The sequence below is a fragment of the Pogona vitticeps genome, chromosome 3 (assembly GCF_051106095.1).
Source record: "Pogona vitticeps strain Pit_001003342236 chromosome 3, PviZW2.1, whole genome shotgun sequence".
Classification (NCBI taxonomy): Eukaryota; Metazoa; Chordata; class Lepidosauria; order Squamata; family Agamidae; genus Pogona; species Pogona vitticeps.
In genome coordinates this window covers 261,595,945-261,621,905 of record NC_135785.1, presented here as the reverse complement: position 1 = coordinate 261,621,905, position 25,961 = coordinate 261,595,945, and the positions used below count along the sequence as shown (strand labels likewise).

Below are 25,961 nucleotides of genomic sequence, written 5' to 3'. Positions count from 1 at the left end.
TTTAAAATGAGGTTTTCTCCCTCCCTCCCTCCCTCCCTCTCTCTCTCTCTCTCTCTCTCTCTCTCTCTCTCTCTCTTTCTTTCTTTCTTTCTTTCTTTCTTTCTTTCTTTCAGAAAAAAATCTCCTTTTTGACTCTCATCATAACTAGATTTCATTGTCTGCAGATGGCGACCTTTTGCCCAGGGATTTATAGAGTTTTGGAATTATTTTGGTAATAACACAGATTGAACTGATTTATGATGCAGAGGCCTGAGCAGTTTACTAACACAGATATCCATCTCAGACAGAAAATTTGGAATTGCTCTGTGCAATAGCATTATTCTATAATTCAATACATTTGGAATTTGTAAGGGGGTAGGTTTGTATTCCCAGATCAGCTCTGTTCATGAGTCCTTGTGTAACAAAGAAGGTACCTGTGTAATGAACAACATGCTGTTTAACAATTCTGCTGTAACTCTGGTACTGAGATGTACAGAGCACCAGTAGCAACAGATCTGGGGTAATGCTATTACAAGTTGCATGTGTATCAGTAGCATCAGATAATTTCTCACTTGGTCTTCTTAAATCTAGTAGAATTGAAGAGACACTTGTTCAGCAGGCCGAGGCCAAGAGGCAGTCCCGAAACCAGCAAAACCAAGGAGCTGGACAGGGGACAGATGGTATTTGTCTTCAGTGTGGAAGGGATTATCGCTCTCGAATTGGCCTCCTCAGCCACACTAGACGCTGTTCCAAGTCCTCCATTCAGAGCACGTTAGCCTAGTCCCTTGAGACTGAAAGATGCCTACTGTGATGGCCATAATCAGAGAAAGTAGGTGTAGGGGTGTATACTTTTTTAAAAGTACATGCAGATGTTCAAAACGCTTTGCCCATATCACTTTATTATCCAAATGATCATCTTCTAAGGGAGGTTAACAGGATCATCACAGTGTTGCAGCTTGGAGTGGAGCAGCTGAGAGCATGTGGCTTCCCTAAGGCCACCAGAAAAGGCAACAGCAGAGGCCGGATGTAAATCTAAGACTTTACAGTCCGCAGCTCTGTCCTGTTGCTACTCACTTTCTCTAGTTCTCAACAAAAGACAGACTTCCAGCATGTTCACTTATGTGTTTAAAAAAAGTTCTTGTGTTGCATTTATTTGCAGGCTGCACCGGGCTCAATGTGCAATTAAACAGACTCAGGTAACTGTTCAGAAAATAGGAAGGGAGATTGAAGAGAAACTGAGGCGTACATCGACAAGCAACCAGCTGGTAGGTTTCAGGTGTTTGTTTTGTTTCCTTTTCTCATTTTGCCAAATGCTACGACAAAGCTGTTCTCTCTCTCTCTCTCTCTAGGAGAGATTGAAGCTTTAATATAGATCCTGCCCACACCTCATTCCTGTATCTCAGCTTCTGTAAGAGCAATTGGTGGCGAGAACAACTGTCAGTGGCGTTCCGTTATCCATGAGCCCCTAGGGGGGAAAAGTCTGGTGTCATCTCAGGCTCAGTGTTTCTGGTCTAAATTAGCACTTGAGCAGGGTACAGTATAATGAAATTTCAGATTCTTGGCTTGAGCACTTGTGAATAGAATGCAGCAGAGACCCCCCTATCTGTGGGATCAGTATCTGTGGTTTCATCCACGGTTTGCCACAGCCCTGCATACAACATACAAGGGAATTGTATTATATATAGGGTTCCCCGACATCTGTGGTTTCAAGCATCCGCCGTTGATCATGAAATGGATCTGCCCCATGGATATGGTGGTCCTGCTGTAGGCAAAATTGCAAACTGGAATCCTGTATATGTTTAGAAATTTCTGTTATGTTTTGGACCTCTGACCATAGATAATGGAAATAGATAAGTAGCACAGGTTTAGGAAGATTAAGGTGGAAAGACAAATTTTGAAACTTTGCATCATCTGTGCAGGGCATCTTTTAAAAAAAAACAGACAGCTTGAACTATGGAGAAAATTATGCAGTTATAGAAGATATAACAGCTGAAATCCTGTTGATTGGTGTAGCAGGTCACATTAGAAAGAGGCTCACTGAATCAGTGAGGATCGGTCAAGTCACCTCCTGTACATTCCATTGATTTAAAAGGGTTTTTATCTAATTCGAGCTTTCTTCAGCATAGTATGTTGCAACTACAGCTGGTCCACTTGAATCAGTGGAACCTATGGAGGCATTGACTCCCTAAATCTCCACTGATTCAATGGATGTGCTGTAGTGGGATTTAACTACACTGAGCAACAGGATTTCAACCATTAGATCCCATTTGCTTTAATTTTACCCTCATTGCTGGGAGCGATGGATTTCTAAGAAGTTTCAGCAATAGAAGAAATCATTTGATGTCTTCATATAACGATTGCAGCTGTGTGCACTCATTCAGACACTGTCACTCCCGCATGTAACTCAAGCTCCTTTTTATTATTAACTGGAAATATTTATCTGGAAAGCCCAACATCTCTATATATTCGATTAAACCTAAATTGCTGAGAAGGGAAAAAAACACAAATTAATAGGCCTCCTAATGCTTTGCGGTTATAAAGCATCAACTTTGGCTCTGTGGCAAATGAGCAAAATGTGACTGCCAGGAAAAACAAACTTGTATGGATTGGGATTAATGAGCTACCAGTAGCAAGCGTGGTGAACCTTGTGATTTTTTGGGCTGCATGTAACAGCTGAGCTTGCTGATGGTCCAAGCTTTTGAGGATGAGCAAAATGCCTGTAACAAGTCCTTGGATGCAGAGACAAACATTTTAATTGCCTGCTTGGGCTCAGGGTTTTTTGTTTTGTTTTGTTTTAAGTGGATTCGGCAGAAAGCCACCTCTTGGCACCAATTAATGTGAAGAGGTTCGGTTTAACGTGGCGACCAGCCTAGCTAGAGACTTTAATTTGGAAATTTATATTAGCACAGTCCGACAGACACCTGGTATCTCATATCAATGACTTTAAAAAGTGAACCTCGTGGTGTTTCATTCTCTTCATTATGGTGGGTCCTGAGTGAGGAGCTGTGCGTTTATTTTGATAAGGTGGTCCTAGCCTAAAAAAACTTGGATGTGAAGTAGAAAAAGCAGGTCCTCTATAAAGCTGGCTGTATATTATGAGGAATATAAAGAGGTGTTCCTTCTCTCTTTCAAGACAGAGTATTACTGTACTCTTGCATTTCTCTTCAGCCCAGAGCTGATTTTCTTCCTTCTGGGCCAACATATCTTGTGTTCAGGCAATACCTAAATTTCTCTGTGGGGTTTCCTATACAAGTATGAAATAGGGAATCCATTGATCATGTGTACAAGTAAGGTAATGAAAGTTGCATTTTATTATTCGTCGTTGTTTAAAAAACAAAACACCTCTGTGCAATGCTCACTTTAGTTCCCAAGATAAAGCAGATTGCATCACCATACCTCAGCTTATGAGAAGAGAAATATAGTGATGATGCAGCCTCTGTGAACAGGGGAAGAAAGCATATCAGTAGATTTATTCCAGAAGAGATCTGTGCACTGAAAAAATTCCTTTTTTGGATGAAGGCATAGGTCTGGGTGTTCAGACAAAGAAGGAGACAGAATTAAAGAAAGAGCACTTAGAATGCATGTGTGTTTGTGTGTGCGTGCGTGTCATCAAGACAATTCTGACATGGCAGTCCTTCCCAGAGTTTTGTAGGTAGAGAGTACTCAGAAGTGGTTTACCCTTCCTTTCTTCCGGGGTTGCCCTGGGACTGTGCAGCTGGCCCAAGGCCACCCAGGCTGGCTTTTTTCTCTGGAGATGCACTGTGGGGAATCGAACTCTGGCTCCACAGCCAGATTCCTAAACCCCTGAGCTCTCCAGCCAGCTCTTCATGACTACTTAGACATTCGAAATAGCTGGAGTCATGGGGGAAATTCTCAAATTGCGGGTGTTACAGTTGGAGCAGCTCTTTTGGCTGCCGAGATTTGATGCTTTCCCACTCCCGTGTTCCCCATATGGACCTTTTGGGGACTTCATGCTCAGTGTGGAATATCTGGGTAGACCTGCAGTAAAATACATCCTCAGTTATTAAAACAGCAGCATTGAGAACATGGCTAGAATCGTACTACACTAGGTGTAAATTAAAATGCCAGTTTTAAGCATCCACCAGCAGAGCTTATTTGGATTCCTTGCTGAGGGGTTGACGTCAGTCAGGGCAGGGGTGGGCAACTGGGGGCTTTCTAGATGTTGTTGGGCCGCAGCTGCCACTAGCCCTCCCCATTGGTTGGACTAGCTGAAGTTGGTAGAAGTGGCAGTCAGATAGCTTCTATAGGGGCGTACGTGGCTCTTGAATTAGCGACTAGGAACTCCCGTGCCCTTGGCTACAGCCTTTTGCAGCACACGGTCTTGAATTCACACAAAATGCACGTCCGGTTGGTGAGAAAGAGAGGGGGAATTATGCAGAGAACTTCACCGAGTGTTTCTGTAATGCAATTTACTGGACGTTTTGTGACTGCCATGTCCTGCAAGTGTGTTCACAGCTGTGGTCAAGGCAAGTTATGATGTGTAGTCCGAGTCTGGTCTTGACATGATCCTACGCAAGACTGTACTCACGAGGAGTGTGCCGGGACCTTTTAATAAATGGCTTGTGCAGTGCTTTTTTTTCTGAGAGTGTGCAGTCGTCCTCAGAGTTGCATCTTTATTGTTTTTGATAGAAAAAGGAAAGCGAGTGTTTACAATTGAAGATTTTGGTGCTTCGGAACGAGCTGGAGAGGCAGAAAAAAGCCTTGGGCCGAGAAGTGGCTTTACTGCATAAGGAACAGAGTGCGCTGTTCGAAAGAGGTGAGTGCAAAAGGTGGCAGGAGGCTTCCTACCGCAAGCAGGCAGACATGGCAGGATGGGCAGCTTGAGAGCAGGTCCAGTCCATTCCTAGTGTTGAATTACTGAGATTCTGTCCTTAGTGCCTTGCCTTGCAATGGATAACAAGACCATGAGATTTAGGGGCTTACATCCTTGCTCTGCCATAAATGTTTGTACAGTGGTGCCCCACATAGCGACGATAATCCGTTCTGAAAAAATTGCCGCTATGTGGATTCGTCGCTATGCGGGGGAAAAAAGCCCATAAGAACGCATTAAAACACGTTTAATGCGTTCTTATGGGCACAAAACTCACCGCTATGTGGAAATCCTCCATGCGGCCGCCATTTTCGCTGCCCAGTAAGCGAGGAATCCGGGCAGAAACACAGCAGGCGGCTGTTTTCTTTATCCGGCGGCCATTTTGGAACCGCCGATCAGCTGTTAAAAAAACATCGCAATGCGAAAATCGGTAAGCGAAATGCTTACCGATCATCGCAATGAGATGTTTTACCATTAAAAACATTGCAATGCGATAAAAACAACGTCGCTATGCGGATTTGTCATTAAACGGTGTGCTCGTTAAGCGAGGCACCACTGTAATCTATAAATCCCAGGTTAGTTTTCTGCTGTTAACCTTGTTTAGAGCAGGGGTGTTGACAAGTCTTTGGGTCCGAGTCCCAATCCTTGAGTCTGAGTCCCTATTTAAAAAAAGCTTTCCCCTCCCCCCCAGAAAGAAAGGGAGGGTTGGTTGGTTTCCAAGTTGCACGTTGAGTCTGAGTTGAGTGACTCAAGCCCCCATCCCTAGTTTAAAGGTTAGTAGAACAGAGACTCCCTGGAAAAGACCCTGATGTTGGGAAAGTGTGAAGGCAAGAGGAGAAGGGGACGACTGAGGACGAGATGGATCAAAAGTGTCACCGAAGCAACCAACATGAATTTGACCCAACTCTGGGAGGCAGCGGAAGACAGGAGGGCCTGCCGTGCTCTGGTCCACGGGGTCACAAAGAGTCGGAAATGACTTAATGACTAAACAACAACAAGGATGGAGAACTAATATTGTAAAAAGTGTGTCCATGCTGTCCTTCATAGTTTTTCTTTGTTAGTGGATACTCAAAAAAATAGCATTGTTATCATCACCAGGGTTAAATCCTAAAAAAACAAAAAATAATCACTCGTACCTTCTTCCTAAAACGTCTTTTTTAGGAAATGTTTTTGAAGAGGAATATCGGCAGCTCATGCTGGACAAAGAACCCCTTCAAGAGTTGAGGAAAGAATGCACGGCTCAGAGGTAAAAAGGGATTTTTTTTGTTTGATTGTCCGGCTACAGCCAAAGGGTGCTCGGTTAGAGGGAAGGGGTGGCTTGTTCACTCGGTTTGCCCTTTCAGACCCAGTAACAGAGGAAGGAACCCAGCAGAGGATGTGTCACATGGTTTATTTAGTTTATATCCCAGCTTTCTCCCGAAACCTGGACTTGCAACATCTCATAGCAAGATTTGAAAAAGTGATAGGAGTGCAAATGTACTACAGTATTAAAATTTAAAACAGATTGTTATATGAAAAGAGCAGCTGAATGACAGTGTTAAAGACACATCAGTGACAAGTGGAGAACCCCAAACCCTATTGTAGCCGGTCAGTTGTGTATCTAAAGAAAAAGATCTTTACTGCCAGCAGAACGAAGACAGGGAGGGAGCAAGCCTTGGCCTCCTTTGGGAGGGAGTTCCAGATTCTGGAAATCTAAAGCCAGCCACGGAGGGCTCTAGTTGCCACTTCTAAGGATTCGGTATAATGCATTTGGGAATAGGGAAGCTATCATTGAAAATCATTGAGGAGAGCAGGGCCAGTGAGGTAGCAGAGACTCTGCTCCTTCCTGTCTTGTAGCCTTGCCGTGCTTTGCAGTGGAACGCTGCTGGAACTGAGTGGCAGAGGGATCCAGCAGAGGCTGTTGCCCTCCGTGAACCAGGCTGGTCCAGCTGGGAGATCTCTTTTGTCTGGGGTTTATATTTGTAGGACATCCTCCAAGACAGTTTCCCGAACTTGCAGAGAGATACGGAGTCTGTTGTCTTTCTCCAGTTCAGCTGCAGAAGTTTCTAGAAATGGCTGCCTGGGCCCAGGATCGGCTGCCAGCTCCATTAGGACTGGTCAGTTGCGTCTTTTGCCTTTGAGTGGAACTGGTGGCATACCTGGATGTGGGGGCGCTCACCATCTTAGTACACGCGTTCGTAATCTCAAGATTAGACCACTGTAATGCGCTCTACGTGGGGCTTCCTTTGAGGTTGCTGCGGAAATTACAGGTGGTGCAGAATGCGGCGGCCAGATTACTCAGTGGAGTGAAAAAATTCCAACATATCTCACCCACTCTGGCCGCATTGCATTGGCTGCCCATCAGGTTCCGCATCGACTTCAAAGTGTTAACGATTACGTATAAAGCCCTAAACGGTTTAGGGCCTCGATACCTGGCGGAGCGCCTCCTCCCACCAAGTTCTACCCGGGTCACACGGGCGAGCCAGGAGGTGAGGCTGAGGAGCCTAACGCCGAGGGAGGCCCGAAAAGAGAAAACAAGAAATAGGGCCTTCTCGGCGGTGGCTCCTCGCCTTTGGAATAACTTACCTCCTGGCATTCGCGGAGCTCCCTCGCTGGGCACCTTTAAGAACCTATTAAAGACTTGGATGTTTCGGCAGGCCTTCTCTCCAGATTACTTTTGACTTTCTTCTCTCCTTTATTGTTCCCCTATTTTTAATTGTTGTTGTAATTAGGCTGTTTTATGTTATTGTATTTTATCTCTGTTGTTGGCCGCCTAGAGTAGTCCACCACGACTAGATAGGCGGGATATAAATTAAATAAATAAATAAATAAATACATTTCTAACATTGTTTTCCTCTTAATTGTCAGAGGGATATACTTCTTTTCTTAAAAATTTTAGCCGTATGTTCAGTGCATTATATTACAGCAACATTTTCCCCATTAAAAATAAACAGTTGCTTTTGTCTGTGTGCGTTTCTAGGCATCCTAGGTGGCGAGAGTTCCTTCCAACAGCCACCACTAAGTAACTGACTCTTTCAGTTTCTGTGTTTCTCTCCAGAGAGCAATTCCTGAAGACCAACGCACAGCTGACCATCCGATGCAGGCAGTTACTGTCGGAGCTTTCCTATATTTACCCTATTGATATGGTGAGTTTCAGGTTATCCAGCTGTACCAGCTCCAGAAATAATAATCAGGACACAACTTCCATTTGGAAGAAAATCTGGATGTTGTTCGATTGAGAGCATATTATCCTACTGTCTCTGTGTATGGTTCACGAGCTGCACAGTGGCAGAGAAAAAGGCAATTCAAGGGGTGATCAAGACGGCCCAAAACATCATTGGCTGTTCACTCCCCTCTTTGGAAGAATTGTATAAGAACAGATGTAAGAGGAAGATATCTAACATACTGAAAGACTCCTCTCATCCGGGATATCAGCTCTTTAAACTATTACCATCGGGAAGGAGATTCAGGGTATTGAAAGCAAGGACAAGCAGATTCAAGAACAGTTTTTACCCAAGTGCAGTATTGAGTTTAAATGCGGGGCCATAGGTTTTTGGTGGAATTTTAATTGCTGAGAGAAAACGGGGTATCTATATTTGGATGGTGAAAGTTGTGTATATTTTAACTTTTTTTTTGTAGTGTTATCCAGTTTTACCTTGGGGAAGAGCACCTCATTTCGTTGCACCCACTTGTGAGCGCAATGACAAATAAATTTCTTATGTCTTATGTCTTATTCCAGATAGTAAGTTAATTATTTAAGAGCCAGAAAGGTTTCATTCTGTTTTAGAAAGGGGCTTGTAGCTTACGTTAGACTGTGCATTTTGTATCCCATGAGCCTCCAGGTTCACTTCCTGGCGCACCAAATTAAAAGAACCCTGATTACATGTTGAGAAAAGCCACTCCCTGAGGGGCTGAAGAGCTGCTGTCATTCAGGAGTCTTATTTCAGGCTAAGCTGTACATAGGCCAATGGGCAAACTATGCTTTAAATAAAACAAGGGTACATTCAAATTTGCGGGTGACACAAAATTAGGTGTGATGCCTAATACCTTGGAAGACAGGAACAAAATTCAAGGAGATCTTGATAGGCTTGAGCACTGGTCTGAAAGCAACACTATGAAATGTAACAGGGATAAGTGCACAGTTCTATACCTAGGGAGAGAAAAAACAAATCTAGAGTAACAAGATGGCAGATACTTGGCTCAGTAATGATACGAGTGAGAGGGATTTTGGAATTGTAGTAGATCTGAATATGAGCCAGTAGTGTCATGTGGCTGCAAAAGAGACCAATATGATTTTAAGATGCATTAGCAGAAGTATAGTTTACGAATCCCATGAGATACTAGTCACCCTCTCTATTCAGCAATGGTTAGGCCTCATATGTCCAGTTCTGGACAATGCAGTTGGAGAAGGATGCCAACAGATGGGAGCAAGTTCAGAGGAGGCCGGCAAAGATGATGAGGGGACTGGAAATGAAGCCCTGTGAGGAGAGAGCCAAAGACCTGGGTGCGTTTAGCCTTGAGAAAATAAGACTTGAGGGAAGATAGGATGACACTTTTGAAATACCTGAAAGGTTAGCCTTACAGAGGAGGGGCAGGATCTGTTCTCGATCATCCCAGCGTGCAGGACACGTTAGAATGGACTCAAGCTGCAGGAAGCCAGATTTAGGCAGAATGAAAGGAAAAACGTCTTAACTGTTAGACCAGTGGAACCCATGCCCTCAGGAGATGATGAGCGAGCGTTCCAACCCTCTGTCCGATCTGCTTTGATTGGGATTCCTTCCTTGAACAGGGGGTTGGGAGGCCTTAGGAGGACCCTTCCAACTCCATGAGTCTGTGATTCTCCTGAAGGAGCCTGCGCTCTGTTCCTCCTCTTAACCTTACTTCTTTTGAAACAATAGCCACCAGAGGCAGGAACCAGGTACTTCTCGGCTGCCCTTCTCCCTTAGAAGCCCAGGTGGGAAACCTTCCTACAGGATGCCTCCAGGCCAGGGGGAGCCGTCAATGGAAGTGATAGAGGCAGCTGGCAAATTGCAGAGGGGGCAGCCTTCTGTCAAAATTATCGACAGAGCAGTGAAATAATAGCTTTTGATTTCTTTTGAATGGTTTCCCCACTAAATGCCTGTGACACATGTTTGATGACCTGCCTGCTTCCATTACAAGTTAAATTTTTGATTCTATTGTTTACAGCCCGGATTTTTATTCTCACATGGCTCTGAGCCAACCTCACTTTCTGCTATTAAATCCACAGAATGATCAAAAGGATTATTTTATTTGTGGAGTCAAGTTGCCAAATTCTGAAGACTTTCAAGGTAATTGATCGCTGGTCATTTATCTGCTCTTTTTCAGTATCTAATTACAATGTGCAAACATGCCAACGGAGTAACCCAAACACCAAATCTGGTTGCGAAAATGCTGATATTTCTGATGAGAGTTTTTCAAAACAAATGGCCCTAACTAGTTTCATGAAGAGGTGTTTCTTTTAAAGAAAAAGAACATGCTTCTTTCAGTAATTCTTCTAATAATTAGCTGATTTCTGCAAGTTTATTGGTGTTATTACTCCAAAGTGATTACGATACTACATCAGTTTTCTGTGTTTGGTTAGTTATGGTCTCAAAGAAGAAACTCTTACTCTGACGTTTTCCTTCCTGATCACCTAGAATTTTACTCTTTCCAGAACGGAGTACCTCTATTATTATATCAGATTCTGAGTTGGCTGCATTTCTCGTATCCTATTTGTCATTTTGGAACTACCTTTTGTGTCAAGTAGGCTTTTCAGCTAAAGAGGTGAGACTTGAGGGAGTGGAAGTCATAGCTCAGAATGAGTTTGATTTCATTTTCTGTTCAAGTCAACCCCTGAAGCACACTGACCCCTTTGCTAAGCAAGGACAGTTAACTGCTTCCCTGTGAATGGCATGAAAGAGCTTCATGGGCACAGAGGTTAAAACTGCAGTACTGCAGTCAAGACTCTGTTCACAACCTGAGTTCAATCCCAGTGGGCTCAGGTAGCTGACTCAAGGTTGACTCAGCCCCTCATCCTTCTGTTGTAGGTAAACTGAGTACCCTGCTTGCTGGGGTGCGGTGGCAGTGCGTATCTTCCATAATTAAACTTTAAACTGTCCACAGAGTGCTTTAAGAACTATAGGGCAGTATATAAGCATCAATTTCCATATGAACCTACCTGGCAGTTGAGGTCTAGCCAGGGGGCCCTTTTGAAAGAGCCGTCCCTCAAGGAGGTAAGAGGGAGGGCTTGTAGAGAAAGGGCCTTTTCAGCAGCTGCCCCCAGACTATGGAACGCCCTCCCGAGTGAGATTCATCTGGCGCCGACACTGATGACACTTCAGCGCCAGGTCAAAACCTTCCTGTTCCAGAAGGCTTTTAATTGAAATAATATCAGCCGTGGGTCCTGATGGCCATTTTTAGAGTATCTATTTTAATTGTATTTTAATTGTTTTATTTTTTTTAATTGTATTTTAATTGTTGTAAGCTGCCCAGGGACCTTTGGGTAGTGTGGGTGGCATAGATTGATTGATTTTATTTATTTATTTATTTATTTATTTATTTATTTATTTATTTATTTATTCATTCATTCATTCATTTATTTATTTATTTATTTGCTTTTACATCCTGACCTTGAATCAGTTTTATTTGTCCCCTTGCAGCTCAGCCCCACTGCTCTGTTTTGTGCCCAAGGGCAAGAAGGATGCACCAAATTATCATGCTGTGTTTGCATCATCCTATAAGTGGCTTAAAAATATAAACTAGCCCTATGTGTAGCTCTCTGAATCACTGAATTTTTATGCGCCTGCTTAACATCTTTGTAAACAAAGTATTGTTTCTAGCCGTATAATTCTGACTTGCTGCTTCTTTTCTGTTAGTTAAGTCTTGAAGTACTTTATCCATTTGTTTCTTAGACTGTCACCGTTTGATTGCATCAGTAAAGTGATTAGCATTTTTGGGAAACATGTCTGGTAGAATTAAGCTGGGTGCTGCACAGGGTTCCCGGAAACTGAATGAGGGAAAAATAAAACACCAAATTGCATTAAGAAGCTGGCTTTCATCTGATTTCTTAGCAGTTCAAGCAGTTCCACAACTTGTGGAAAATTAGATTTGATCAGGAGAAGGTGGAGTCAATCCATGCTGCCAAAATTCTTTTTCATAATGAAATACATATTCCTAGTCCCCCTCCCCCAGTTTACACCAAGGTTTATTTTTTGAAATGTTTTTCCAGTTACAATATCTTGTCTTCTGTTACCAAAAAGCTTGGCAGAAATTCATAGACGTCAGAGGTGTGACAGATCCCGCTTTTCCATGTTTTAAGGCTTCCTCCCAGATCTTTCTGTCCCTTTACGTAAAAAAAAACGAATGCATGGCAGATGAGAACATCTGTTGGCCACAAAGTTAGCTGCCATGTGCTAATGGGCCGAGGTAGGAGAAGCAGAAAATGAGAGAGATGATGGGGCGGCGGGGGGCGGGTTAAGAGGGAGGTGAAGTGTGAGCTAGAAAACGTTGTTACCATGAAAGAGTTAAGATGTGTTGAGGACTAGCAACTCGAGAGAAATGTGGGTGAGGTTAGGGTACAGGGTAGACCTTCTACATGACAAGTGATTTTTTTATAAAGCATGACACAGCTTTGATGACCATTGGCATGGAATCTAGAATGGAGTTGAAGGCGTAGGGAAAGTGGAAGGAACTTCAACGCCTTCCCCTGCTTCTGTTTTTCAGATGAGTTTGATTGTGCCCGTTGAAATGTTCTGTGCTGTTGAGTTGCCACAACTCAGTTTGGAAAAATCAGGCCAGAGGAAGGGGCGGGGGGGGGGGAAGAAGTGCATTAAAAAGAGGCCATCAACAGTTCAGAGCATGACCTGACCTTCCTTTTATGGCTCACATGGGGAGACAGGACTGAGCTGTGCCTTTGTTCTCCTTCACAGCGAAGGATGATGGCAGCATCGCAGTCGCGCTGGGTTACACGGCTCACTTGGTCTCCATGATCTCCTTCTTCTTGCAAGTGCCACTCAGGTATCCCATTATCCACAAGGGCTCCCGGTCTGCAATCAAAGATAACATTAACGACAAACTGACTGAAAAAGAAAGAGAGTAAGTGTGTGTTTCCTACTGTTTGGGTGAGGAGGGGTTTCAGCTGTCGGTCAAAGTCTGAGGAATATGTGTCCCCCACATACAGTGGACCCTCTACTTAAGGTATTAATCCGTATTGGAATGGTGGCTGCAAGTCGAAAAGTCTGTGAGTCGAATCTCCATTGACCTACAATGCACTGAAAACCGATTAATCCCATAACCAGTGGTTTTTATTCTATTTTTATTCCATTTTGGTTTTTTTCTCGTCTGTAGTCAATTCTCTGGCTGCAAGTCGAATCTAAATTTTGCAGCCAGATAAGTCTGTAACTCGAAAAGTCTGTAAGTCGACCCGTCTGTAAGTCGAGGGTCCGCTGTAATCTGTTGTAATTCATAAGCTTCCTCTAAAATTCTCAGGAATTGGAGACGCACTTCGCTTTTCCATCCTTTGAGATACTAAGATCAAATAGTTTATCATCTAGATCTGTCTTGACTTGGCTGCTTCCTGATCCATTTATTTCACACCACTTCCTAATTTATGTGCATCTTGAACCTTAGAGCTATTTTGGGGGGGGGGGTGCACGCAGACAACCTGCAAGCCTGACGTACCCTGGGGTGCTTAGGTCTACAGTGTGAGTCTGTAGACCATGAACTAGACGGATTGGGGCCCTGTCTTGTGATGTTAAAATAGGATAGCTCTGTGTATGCTGCCCTCCGCTCCTTCAAGGCACAACAGGATGGAAGTGTAATATTAACCGGGTGCCAGCCTTGCTATTTGGTCAACACCCAAGAAAGAAAATCACAGAAAAATGACTAATATTGCAGTTGCAAAACTGAGGATGATTGGAAATTGTGCAGTACAGTACTTCCGCAACTTTTTAAAGCTGACAAGGATGTATGCAGATCTGCAGTTAAGCTGTTCTCTGAGGAAAGCTCGTAGACAAGCTGGCAAACTTTTAGTGCCCAGAACCCATTGTGTATTACTTTGAATATCGAGATTCTTAGCTGATCACCCTCATGTCAGAACATCTTGGAACCAGTGGATGTTAAGAGAAATGGCCTGAAAATAACTAATGTGCTTGAGCTGAATATCATCCACATTGAACCGTGTTGCGTCAGGAGCCGTGTGACTTGAGTTAGGATTGATATGCAAAGGTGTGTGTGTAAGGAAATTCGGATAGCCGTGTCACACTTCGGCAGAGTGAACCAGAGTAATGTACAGTAGTATGTTTCTCCTTTCGCTTAGGTAGGGTGGCGTAAAGGGCTAGAAGGCAGCCCTGGAATAACTGCTGATATTAGTCATCCTGTGTTGCCTCAAAATTGGTTAAAATGTATAGCTTATCTGCCAAATTCTCTTTGGCCATTCAGGCACATATACATTAGTGGTATTTTAAAAGGTACTGTGTTATTGCAAGTGTCCTATATATATAATGGCCTTAATAGCCTTTCCATCTTATCAACCTATAAGTGGTTGTGGCTCATACCTCCTAAAAGAAGACCTGTTATTCTTTGGTCATATTTTCTCCAACTGTTTTAAATGTGCAACCCATCCTGGGTTGAAACAATCATGAACAGCCCAGTTTGGCTCTTGCAAACTCAAGGTCATGGGTTGGTTCCTTTATGGAGCCAGGCCATCTCACATTTCTATCAGCTTGCACACATAATTTTGATGACTACCAAATGTTAATTTTGGATTCCATCTGACGCCGTTGAAAGAAAACAGAAGCATAATACGTTCTTCCTTGGACGTTCGCTAGGGTTTGATCAGTAAAGCTTTCTTGTTTTTTAAAAACATACGTATCAGTCTGGATTTGAACTGGATTGTAAATAACACCCAATATCCTCACTGTTACGCCTAGTATTTTGAGGTTCCCTTACTCTTTTCTGCTGGTAGAACTAGGTTTTTGACAAGGTTCTTGTGGCTTTTGCTGTCCATACAATCAGAGCCTCTCATAAAAGAGGGGTTCTCATCCAGGGCTGTGTTCAAGGTTTTAATTAGCAATGATTAAGAACTGCCTTTCCTTCAACCCCCACATTTTGCAAGTAAACATGGGCCGTCTCTCCTGAAAGCTTAAGAAATTTTGTGCTAGCTGACTAAACTCCTCCCTTTTGGACTTGGAAATAGCACTCCTCATGTATTTGGTAGACTCCAGTTTGGATGGAGAGGAGCAGCCATCCCCTGTTTTATCTAGGGAATGGTGCCAGGGTGGACGACTCGGCCCCTCCAAGCCCAAGACAGGCAGGCTGAGGTCTGAGAATCTTGTCCCAACTTGGACTAGCAAGAGGAGCTAGCACTTCGCTTTTCCATGATTCTACTACAGTCTAACTTATCTGCAAACTATCTCCCTGACAGTGTTTGCTATTCCCATCCTAGTCCCCACACTCATGACCCTGGAAGAGGAGACGTGTCAGCGACTAGGATGGGAATAGCAAACACTGTCAGGGAGATAGTTTGCAGATAAGTTAGACTGTAGTAGAATCATGGAAAAGCGAAGTGGGAAGGGGCCTACAAGGCCATCCAGTCCAGTCCCCTGCTCGTTGCAGGAATGCAAATCAAAGCATATCTGCTAGGTGATGATCTAAGTTTTTCTTGAAAGCCTCTAGGGTTGGAGTGCTCCCCAACTCCTAAAGTGCCTGGTTCCACTGTCGTACTGCTCTAACTGTTAGGAAGTTTTTCCTGATATTCAATCGAAATATGGCTTCCTTTAACTTGAGCCCATTGTTGTGGGACTGCTGTGCACTCTGGGATGACTGGGAACAGATCCTGCCCCTCCTCTGTGTGGCAGCCTTTCAAATATTTGAAAAGTGCTCTCGTGTCACCCCTCAGTCTTCTTTTCTGAAGGCTAAACATGCCCAGTTCTTTCAGCCTTTCCTCATCAGGCTTGGTTTCCAGCCCCCTGATCATCATCCTTGTCGCCCTGCTCTGAACTTGTTCCAATTTGTCAGCATCCTTCTTGAAGTGTGGTGTCCAGAAGTGGACACAGTAGTCAAGGTGAGGCCTAACCAGTGCCGAATAGAGGGGGACTAGCACCTCACAGGATTTGGAAACTGTACATCTATTATTGCAGCCTAAAATAGCATTGGCCTTTTTTGGTAGCCACATCACACTGTTGGCTCATATTTTCACAAGTTGACCATATTGAACTCCAAGCTAGATGCCTCCTCGTGCATAGCTGGTATTCTTAACATTGTTTTCAAATGGAGAAGTCTTGCCCTTTCCTAGATAGGAAAGCAATTGCCATTTCCAGGAGTAATCAGGGGTATTTTAAAAGGTATTTGCTATGTATTCCTGTACACCTTTAAGAGGTAATTTTAAAAAGGGGGGGCTGTAATCTCTAGAATATGTGATAAACAACATTTTGGTGTTGTAGGTAGTCCCTGCCATTTTCAGAGTTACTAAATATTTAACAGTTTTGAGAAGTAGAAGTATAGAGAACAAGCTTTCTTTGTTCATTTTACTTCTGTAGTGTTCCCCAGTCTGGGACATTGGCAGCTCTGATAATCTCAGTTTCTGCCTTCAAGCTTTCATTACTTCACTTCCTGGGTTAAGATAGGCAACACTAATAGTAATAATAATCTTAGAACACCAGGGCTGGAAGGGGTCCTGTGGATCATCTAGTCCAGCCCCTGTTGGAGGTCCCATAGGGAATTGAACTCCCTGTGATGATTTGTGTTTTTATGTGTATTAGGATGGGATATGTAGTACTAAGATTGTCCCAATAGCATCCATTTTGAGTTAAAGTCTGTTCTGTAGTAGGAAAGTTTTACATGCTGTTCCAGAGAAGCTTCGCTCTCTGGTTATCTCGTTGCTAAGATGAGTAGAGAGCAGAGAGTTTCGTAGTCAAAATAATTCTGCCACAAAGAATGATAACAACTGAAGCTCCCTGAGAAAGTTAGGCGGAACAACAAGACCCAGGAGGCATTCTGGGAAGAAGAAGGAAGAGTGAGGAAGAGAGAAGAAAGATGGAGTTTGCCTGAGAAAGGGGCAGACACGTGTTTTTCCCATAATGGACTGGTTTTCATCTAGCATCAGCCTTTGAAGACCCAAGACACGTGAGATGGATGATTTATGCTTTTTGTTAGTTAGCATAGTTTCATTTCTTTATTTTTTTTAGCTGGAGTGGAGGAGTGGAGTGTTCCGTTAGTCTTGAATGAAAATGTACCTACTGAAATATTTTACTATCAACTGAAACCTTTTCTAAAGTAATTCTTTTTAATAAAACAGTAATGATTGATTTCTATGTAGAGGCTTTGTTTCTTGAACAGACCAGCTGAATGTTTAATTGGCCACGTGGGTTTGCTACCAAACTTTCAGAGCCAAATCATTCTGAGTATATCTCATGGTTATGACTGTGTTGCTTTCTTAATAAGGAGATTGGCTTCTGAGTGAGAAAATTTAGACAGAACTTGGCTGAGTTCAATTGGCTCTGCTCAGCAGTTAGAAGTTTGTCTGGTTTTCTTACTCGTCCCGATTTCCTGCACCCCCATAAATCTCTTTGGAGATACGGGGCTGTTTACATGGTGGCAGCGGTGGGATGGAACACGTGCTTTAGTGTGATTTATGGATTTATGGTGCTTGCTTTGTAAGTGAAGCTGCAGGCATTCTTCCGGAAGCCTTGGCTGAGGGAGTGCGTGCATGCTGACAGGCTGTAAATTAGCCAAATTGCTTTTCTCTTTCCAGCTAAGGATCTTACGGAAAGACTTAGCTGCAGTGAGGTCTGATAAGAAACAACGCTTATGTTTAATTGGGCTGTTTAATGAGTGGGCATTTTCATGCAAGTAAACGGACGCCCTTCTGAAGCTCCAGTTTAGGGCTGTTCCTGCCAGAGTGTTTTATGGCTTTGCTCTCGCCCTACAGTTTCGGCTACATGGGCAGAGAGAGGTTTTTGGAGTTGCCTGAAGAGCAGTTTGTGACTCAGAGAAAAGTTAAGATTGGTGGTGCATCTGCCAGGCTGCCTTTGGTTAGTAAAGATGTGAAGCCCTTGCATCAAGAGCTTTTGGAGGCTGTTGAGCACGACGTCTTGACTCCAAGTGGAGCTAAGCAAAGGATTACTTATGATTCTTCACAACTGAGAAGGGAATTACAAAAGGGAAATATAATGGCTAAACTCCCAGCACAGGACGTCCAGGATCTACTTAGATCTGATTCAGATCAGACTTGGACTAAGTTGCAACAGATGGATCAGGCAGAGGAAATGGCGGGTGCCAGCACTCCAGTAGGGAGGGGAGTGCCAGGCAGAGGCATTTCTGATGGGACAGCAGGAGCAGCAGCAGCAGCAGCAGCCGGTGCTGTGGGTCCTGATCCTAACAAGAGTCTATCACCAGTGGATAAGTTAACAATGGTGTTTGCTGATTTTGTTGCTTGTCACACTCAAACTATTCGTAATCAGAGCATGGCTGATGAGTTATTGAAGCAGTACAGAGAGGCAGAGGTGGAGCGTTTGGTTAATAAGCTGAAGGAAAAAGAGGAGTCTGAGGACTCAATAGCCAGTGTTGATAGAAGCAATCTACCTTACTACCATGATGACCTACCTGTTAGGCCAAAGACTGCACCAGTAGCGCCTAAGAGACAGAGTCAGCCTGAAATTAGAAAGTCTTTTCCTCAAGAGCCCAGGCAAAGTACATTTGAGCAACGCAGGAGTCTAGCTCCTAGCCAGAGTAAAACGCCTCTTAAATGTTTTGAATGTGGTGGCTCTCATCTGCGACGAGATTGCCCAAGGTTGAATGTGCCAGCTAGCCAAGTTAAGGAGCCAGCTAGGAAAACACCTGTGCCAGCTCCACGCAGATCTAAAGCAGGCACACCCAAGATGGCGTATGTAAGTTCTGTGCCAGCAGGAACTCAGCAAGTGCCAGCTGCCAGTAATGCAGTTTCTGTGCCTCACCAGTCAAGCATTGTGCCTTCACAGAGTCAGGAAGGAGTTAACCTAACTGTAACCCCTTCGCAAACCAGTGGAATGCAGGCAGCAGTAAACCAATATGTGCCTAGAGTTTTGGACTTACAAATTGCTTCAATTTCCTCAGAAATTGTAAAAGAGACTGCATCAGGAGAGAGGTTTTCTGTTATGGATCCTGATTGCATAGTACCAACTGCGCAAAGGGACTGGGCAACCCGCACATTTTCTGAGGTGGTTTTTCTTCACACACCTGGAGGTGATATGGCTTTAAGTGCTTTTCGTGACTCGGGTGCCGACATTTCTTCGATAAGCAAACGTTTTCTAGACCCCACCTTAATCTTGAACAACCTGAGGTGTCCAGTAAAAACTTATGGATCTATAGAGACTGATCAGCGTTTCATTCCTTTAGCTTATGTCAAAATTTCGTATAAGTCCTGGTCAGGGGCAAAACATATTTTAACCCATGAGGGAAAACCTGATTTTCTTCTTGGAAATGATCTTGCTTTTTTGGATCACATGCAGAGTCAAAATGCAACTTCAATGTCGGTAGTTACGCGTTCTCAAAGTAAGGAGATGCATAATCCTGAACGGGAGCAGGAATCCACTGAGGATAGCTCAGATGGAGACCTTACCCAACAGCAGCCTCTTGTGACCGAACCTGATAATGCAGCTACAACAGAATCTAAAATGGAGGAGGTGATACCTAAGGGATCAGAGGACTTTAGACTGAAGCAACTTAATGATCCCTCTCTAGCTTCTTTGAGGTCACAAGCAGAGAACTATGCTGAACGCCCTGCGCATCAGCAAGTTAGTTTCCTGTGGGGAGAAAATGGACTTTTGTACAGAGAATATTTCCCCAAATCCAACTTGGATGCCCAACCTGTTCAACAGTTAGTCGTGCCTACTGAATATAGACTGAGAATACTAGAAATGGCTCATGACCATCCGAGTAGTGGGCACCAGGGAATACAAAAAACCCTAAAGAGGATTTCTCAACATTTTTACTGGCCTGGTATTTCAAAAACTGTAAAGGACTATGTCAGTTCTTGTGACTATTGCCAACGCACAGGCCATCAAACTGACAAGGTAAAGGCCGAAATGCAGATTATGGAAATTCCTGACCAAGTGTTCCAGTGTTTGCAAATGGATGTGCTAGGACCTTTTGTTCCTACTAAATCTAAGAAGAAATACATCATTTCTTTCATCTGTTCTGCCAGTAGGTGGATCGAGGCTTACGCTATTAGCAACCTGACAGCTACCACCATAGCTAGAATCATCGTGGACTTGTGCTCGCGTATTGGAGTACCATCCAAAATAATTTGTGATCAGGCAGGAGCCTTTACAAGTGAACTTATGCGTAAGATCTGCGAGATAAGTGGAATAACCATCAGTTTTTCCACGGCCCATCATCCTCAATCTCATGGTATGGTGGAAAGAGGTCAACAAACTTTGCTTAGGATGATTAAAACTTTGACCCAAGAATATGGAAACATTTGGGATGAGCTTTTGCCTTTTGCTTTGTTTGCTTACCGTAGCTCAGCTCATTCTTCACTAGGTGGCTTTTCTCCAAGTGAGGTGGTGTTTGGAAGAAATCTACAAGGACCATTGGACTTCCTGAAATCCAATTGGGAAGGTGTGGTTAAAAGTAGTACTGTGCCAGTTGCTGATTTTGTTAGAAAACTTCAAGAGAAACTCTTGGCTGTCCAGGAGTTAGCCAGAGACAATTTGTTGGACGCTCAAGCAAGTCAGAAGTTCTTCCATGACAAGAGATCCAGACACAGGGAATTTTCTGTGGGTGATTTGGTACTTGTTCTGAACCCACTCAGACCTTCTAAGCTAGAAGTTGTCTGGGAAGGTCCAGGTGAAATTGTTCAAAAATTGGGAAATGTCAATTATCTTGTCAAGATGTTGGATTCTAATAAGAAACCTGTTCTTTACCATGTCAATAGTTTGAAACTGTACAAAGATAGATCTGCAATGGTTTTCCAATGTCATGCTGAATATTTTCATGCTGCAAATGAACCTATTGATATGTTATCTGAATTGCAAGATGCAGGTACATGGTCTGATAATCTTGTTTTAACAGGTACCGTTGATCAGAAAGAAAGGTTGTTTCAAATTTTAGAACAATACCAAGATGTGTTTTCAGATAAACCAGGTTACACCAAATTGATCAGTCATGTGATAACTACTGAGAACAACGCCCAGCCCATACGGTCTAGCCCATATAGAGCAATTGGTAATCATGCTATCCAAATTGAACAAGAGATACAAAAGATGTTATCTTTGGGGGTGATTGAACCGTCATTCTCCCCTTGGGCTTCTCCGGTGGTTCTGGTGCCAAAACGTAACGCTTTAGGTGAAATTCTCGAGGAAGTAAGATTTTGTGTTGATTACAGAAAGTTAAACAGTGTTACTGTTCCAGATCCATACCCATTGCCTAGAATGGATGATTTAATTGAACATCTTTCAAAGGCTAAGTTTATCAGCATTCTCGATCTAAAGAATGCTTATTGGCAGTTAGATTTGGCTGAAGATTCACGAGATAAGACCGCTTTCATCACGCACGTGGGAACTTTCCGTTTCCGCAGATTGCCATTTGGTTTGAAGAATGCAGGTGCGTCATTTCAAAGGATGATAGATAAACTTTTACAAGGTTTACCTTTTGCAAGTGCTTATCTTGATGATGTTGCCATTTTCAGTTCTGATTTTGATTCTCACATGTCTCACATTGAAACTGTTTTGTCCAGACTTCAGCAAGCAGGACTGACAGTCAAAGCCAGCAAGTGTCAGTGGATGCAAGGAAAAGTCATGTACTTAGGTCATTTAATTGGGCAAGGAGAAATTCAGACTTTGCAAGCTAAAGTACAATCTATTAACGATTGGCCTATTCCAAAAACTAAGAAACAGGTACGCTCGTTTTTGGGCCTAGTTGGCTACTACAGAAAATTCATTCCTGATTTCAGTCATTTGGCTTCACCTCTGACAGAGCTCACTAGGAAGAGACAGCCTGTCAAGGTAAAGTGGACACCAGAGTGTCAAGGTGCCTTTGAAGCTTTAAAAGCTAAGATTATGGATGCGCCTATACTGAAATCCCCTGATTTTGACAAACCATTCATTTTACAAACTGATGCTTCTGAATTAGGACTGGGAGCTGTTTTGTTACAGCAAGGAGAAGATGGGAACCTTTACCCTATCTCATACTTCTCTAGAAAACTCTTGGATAGAGAGAGAAGTTACGCAGTACCTGAAAAAGAAGCTCTTTCTATCTTTTGGTCTCTCAATTTACTTCGACCTTACCTATGGGGTCGTAAGTTTACACTCCAAACAGATCACAGAGCTTTAGTTTGGTTGCAGAAGATGAAATCTCACAACCAAAAATTGTTGAGATGGAGTCTAGCATTGCAAGATTTTGATTTTGAAGTTCAACACATTCCTGGAAAATTGAATGTAGTGGCAGATGGTCTTTCTAGAATGTACTGTGAAGATTCTTATGAACCTGAACGTTGAAACGATGTATTCCACAGTGTGCTATGTTTCAGTATTGTAATAGTTAAATCTGTAGTTGAATTTTGAGATGTAACCAGTTAATTACTTTGAATTACTTTTTAGTTACTTTTACTTGATTTCTTAAAATTAGATCAGATTAACTGCTCTGAATTTTAACGATAATCAGGGGGGGCATGTGATGATTTGTGTTTTTATGTGTATTAGGATGGGATATGTAGTACTAAGATTGTCCCAATAGCATCCATTTTGAGTTAAAGTCTGTTCTGTAGTAGGAAAGTTTTACATGCTGTTCCAGAGAAGCTTCGCTCTCTGGTTATCTCGTTGCTAAGATGAGTAGAGAGCAGAGAGTTTCGTAGTCAAAATAATTCTGCCACAAAGAATGATAACAACTGAAGCTCCCTGAGAAAGTTAGGCGGAACAACAAGACCCAGGAGGCATTCTGGGAAGAAGAAGGAAGAGTGAGGAAGAGAGAAGAAAGATGGAGTTTGCCTGAGAAAGGGGCAGACACGTGTTTTTCCCATAATGGACTGGTTTTCATCTAGCATCAGCCTTTGAAGACCCAAGACACGTGAGATGGATGATTTATGCTTTTTGTTAGTTAGCATAGTTTCATTTCTTTATTTTTTTTAGCTGGAGTGGAGGAGTGGAGTGTTCCGTTAGTCTTGAATGAAAATGTACCTACTGAAATATTTTACTATCAACTGAAACCTTTTCTAAAGTAATTCTTTTTAATAAAACAGTAATGATTGATTTCTATGTAGAGGCTTTGTTTCTTGAACAGACCAGCTGAATGTTTAATTGGCCACGTGGGTTTGCTACCAAACTTTCAGAGCCAAATCATTCTGAGTATATCTCATGGTTATGACTGTGTTGCTTTCTTAATAAGGAGATTGGCTTCTGAGTGAGAAAATTTAGACAGAACTTGGCTGAGTTCAATTGGCTCTGCTCAGCAGTTAGAAGTTTGTCTGGTTTTCTTACTCGTCCCGATTTCCTGCACCCCCATAAATCTCTTTGGAGATACGGGGCTGTTTACACTCCCCACCTCTGGTTCTGCAGCCAGATGCATATTTTAAAAGGGTATTTTCTCCTCCTGGCCTCAGATAAATATATTAATATGGTACGATCTGTGTGACACTCAGGAGCTAAATCTTTTGATTCCTGTAACACAGTTTTCCTGGATAAATCTGAGCTCTCCTTCCAACATTAGCGTTTTTCAACAAACCAATTTTCATCCTGCATTAGCATTGTCCGACAATAAATGTTTATGTTTTTTTGGGGGGGATAAACATTGTAAGAAGGCTATGGTGAGAACTTTGTTATCTAAAGCAGATATACCTAGTGAGTTTGGTCGTGTGAACTGATCTGCTTATGTTCCTTTTTCAGCTGTTGCTTTAATGTGGTATGGGAGCACCGAGCCCCCCCCCCCCCCCCCGGCAATAGCCCTAGCCGAGAAGGTTGTAATTGTGTGTGTGTGTGTGTGTGTGTGTGTGTGTGTGTGTGTGTGTGTGTGTGTGTGTGTGTCAGTGCATATGGTTTCAAGCTTTTTCATTCCATTCTGGAAGAAGTTAGGAAACCCTAGTCTTCTGTTTAATTAAAGGAATTGTAAAATGACAGTAAGCTTGGAGACAGTACTGGAAGTATTCTTTCAGTAGTTCTGAAATCTCTCGGGAGCAAAATGCTGAGCCTCAGCAAAACACACTCAAGGGCACATATGATATATCGAACCAGAAATAATATATCTGTGGCCTACTTAACCCCAGTTTGTAAAATTCTTCTGTAATCTTAGCAATCACTCGCAGTATCAGGACTACTAATCAGGAATTATAGCAATTTTCAAGTGAGTTCAGATTTGGCACTTAAGTCGATTTAACCTTTGTGACCTTCTAACTTCAGTTATATCCGGTCTCTTGTAGACTTGAAATGAATCCCGGCTTTCTCAGGCTTCATGGATAATTAGGTCAATTGGCAAAGACCCCAGAATTCGACCACTTTCTAATTGGTATAATTCAAGTGTGTGCAAGTGTATGTTCTTTAAATATTGGCTTTTCATTTATTGCTAAAGACTGACTCCCTTTATTGCTGGAGTCTTAGCTAGGGCTGCACTTAGGAATACAATAACATCTTGTGAAGAGTTGTTTTAAATTATACGGCCTGACCATTTTCCTCCTTTTTTTCCCCCTATAGTAAACCGAACAGACTTGCTTTCTCAGTTGCAGACCTGCACCAGGGAGAGAGCCAGTTGTGGGTCAGACCTGAGAGATGGCTGTAATGAACCTGAGTAGCCCTTTTCATATAAATAGGCAGTCCTGGCTTGAATCTGTCGGCTAGCAGGCAACAGTAACATGACTAGAAAGAGCCTAGTAGAACTCCCAGAAACTTTAAAGGTCCAAAGAAGAGGTGGTGAAGTGCTTTTAGTTGGGGGAGATATAGCCATTTCTTCCGTATTACAGTCCTGGGCAAGTCGCTGGTGTGTCGCTTTAGTTGAATGTCTGCAAAATAGAGATCTACGACATACAACCCAAAGCCAAATTGTTAAGCAATTTGCAAATTGGAAAACGATGCATAAGAATGGTGGAAGAGCTTTCCATAACCTGATGCCCTCCAGGTGAGTTGGACTACAATACCCACAGTTCCCAGCCAGCAATCAAGCTGGTTGGAATGTTGGAATGAGTAGCTTAACACATCTGGAAGGCTGGTGTGGAGCCTCTTTGTTGGATTGAATATTTTATTTGTGGCGGCCTACAGGTTATAGTTAATTAATACTAATTAATACATCAGACCTGTTGGGTTCTGTTGGGACAGCAACACCTGAGAAAGATAAGTTTACCTTCTGATGATATTTTGCTGACTTCACTGCCTGCAGGGACAGAAAAAGTTTCTACTGGCAGGATTGAGGTATTTTTCTGCTGACTTTTGCACCATGCAGGATTTTTTGTTTTAATTACTCCTTGTGCTACTATTCTCCCACCCACTCTCCAAAAAATGAAAAGGAGAAGAGCTGCTTTAAAAAAAAAACCCTAGCTAAAGAGAGGGGTTTTTAACATGAAGACTCTGCGGCTAAGATTTCTGCACATGTGATATTTGCACAAGGGTGAGCTAGGACTTCTAGGTATCTGAGAATAGGCTAGACGGCTGTTGCCAGTTTGCCTGCCTTACAAGCTGCTTTGCAGAAAGTCCCCCACCTCCCTATTAGCAATTTAGGTGGATGATTTGAGACAGAGAGAAGGTCATCAAAAAGTCGAGTAGAACATGTGGATTATGTTGAGAAACTCCATAAGCACCATGTAAGTGTCTTATTAATTTTTGGAACTTTTCCCCACCCCTTCTTGTGATATAATAGCAAAACAAGTAAGAATACACAGGGCAGTCAGTATTAAAATATGAGGTACTCCATCTTTTATCTTCCTCTGTCACCTAAGGCCAGCTGTCCAATATGTCAGAATTGTGTCTTTTTCCCCTTGACAATGAAAGCGGCATCTTGCTGTCAATCTAATCTCCATGGAGGGGCTTTTTCATAACTGGGGTGTCACCACTGAAGAGGCCTTATTGCAAGTTCTTGACACTTTGCAGCTTGTTAGGTGGCTGTGTCATCAAAGGGGCCCCTTGGATACCTCGGGTTCCGGTCTGGAAAATCTGTGAAGACACCGTCATTTTGGTAACCAGGACAAAGCCATCATTCGGAAATGCGATTGGTGATC

The 25,961-nt window shown here is 42.9% G+C and overlaps 1 protein-coding gene across 2 annotated transcripts in view; it reads left to right on the top strand.

Moving 5' to 3' along the window:
• UVRAG (UV radiation resistance associated) overlaps window positions 1–25,961 on the top strand; it is a 105,907-nt gene that overhangs the window by 49,407 nt on the left and 30,539 nt on the right. For both annotated transcript variants that reach the window (XM_020809690.3, XM_078390215.1), the window contains 6 exons: window positions 1,139–1,244; window positions 4,630–4,756; window positions 5,972–6,056; window positions 7,848–7,935; window positions 10,038–10,098; window positions 12,718–12,883. In XM_020809690.3, the coding sequence (XP_020665349.3) occupies window positions 1,139–1,244; window positions 4,630–4,756; window positions 5,972–6,056; window positions 7,848–7,935; window positions 10,038–10,098; window positions 12,718–12,883 (633 nt within the window). The remainder of the gene's footprint in view (window positions 1–1,138; window positions 1,245–4,629; window positions 4,757–5,971; window positions 6,057–7,847; window positions 7,936–10,037; window positions 10,099–12,717; window positions 12,884–25,961) is intronic.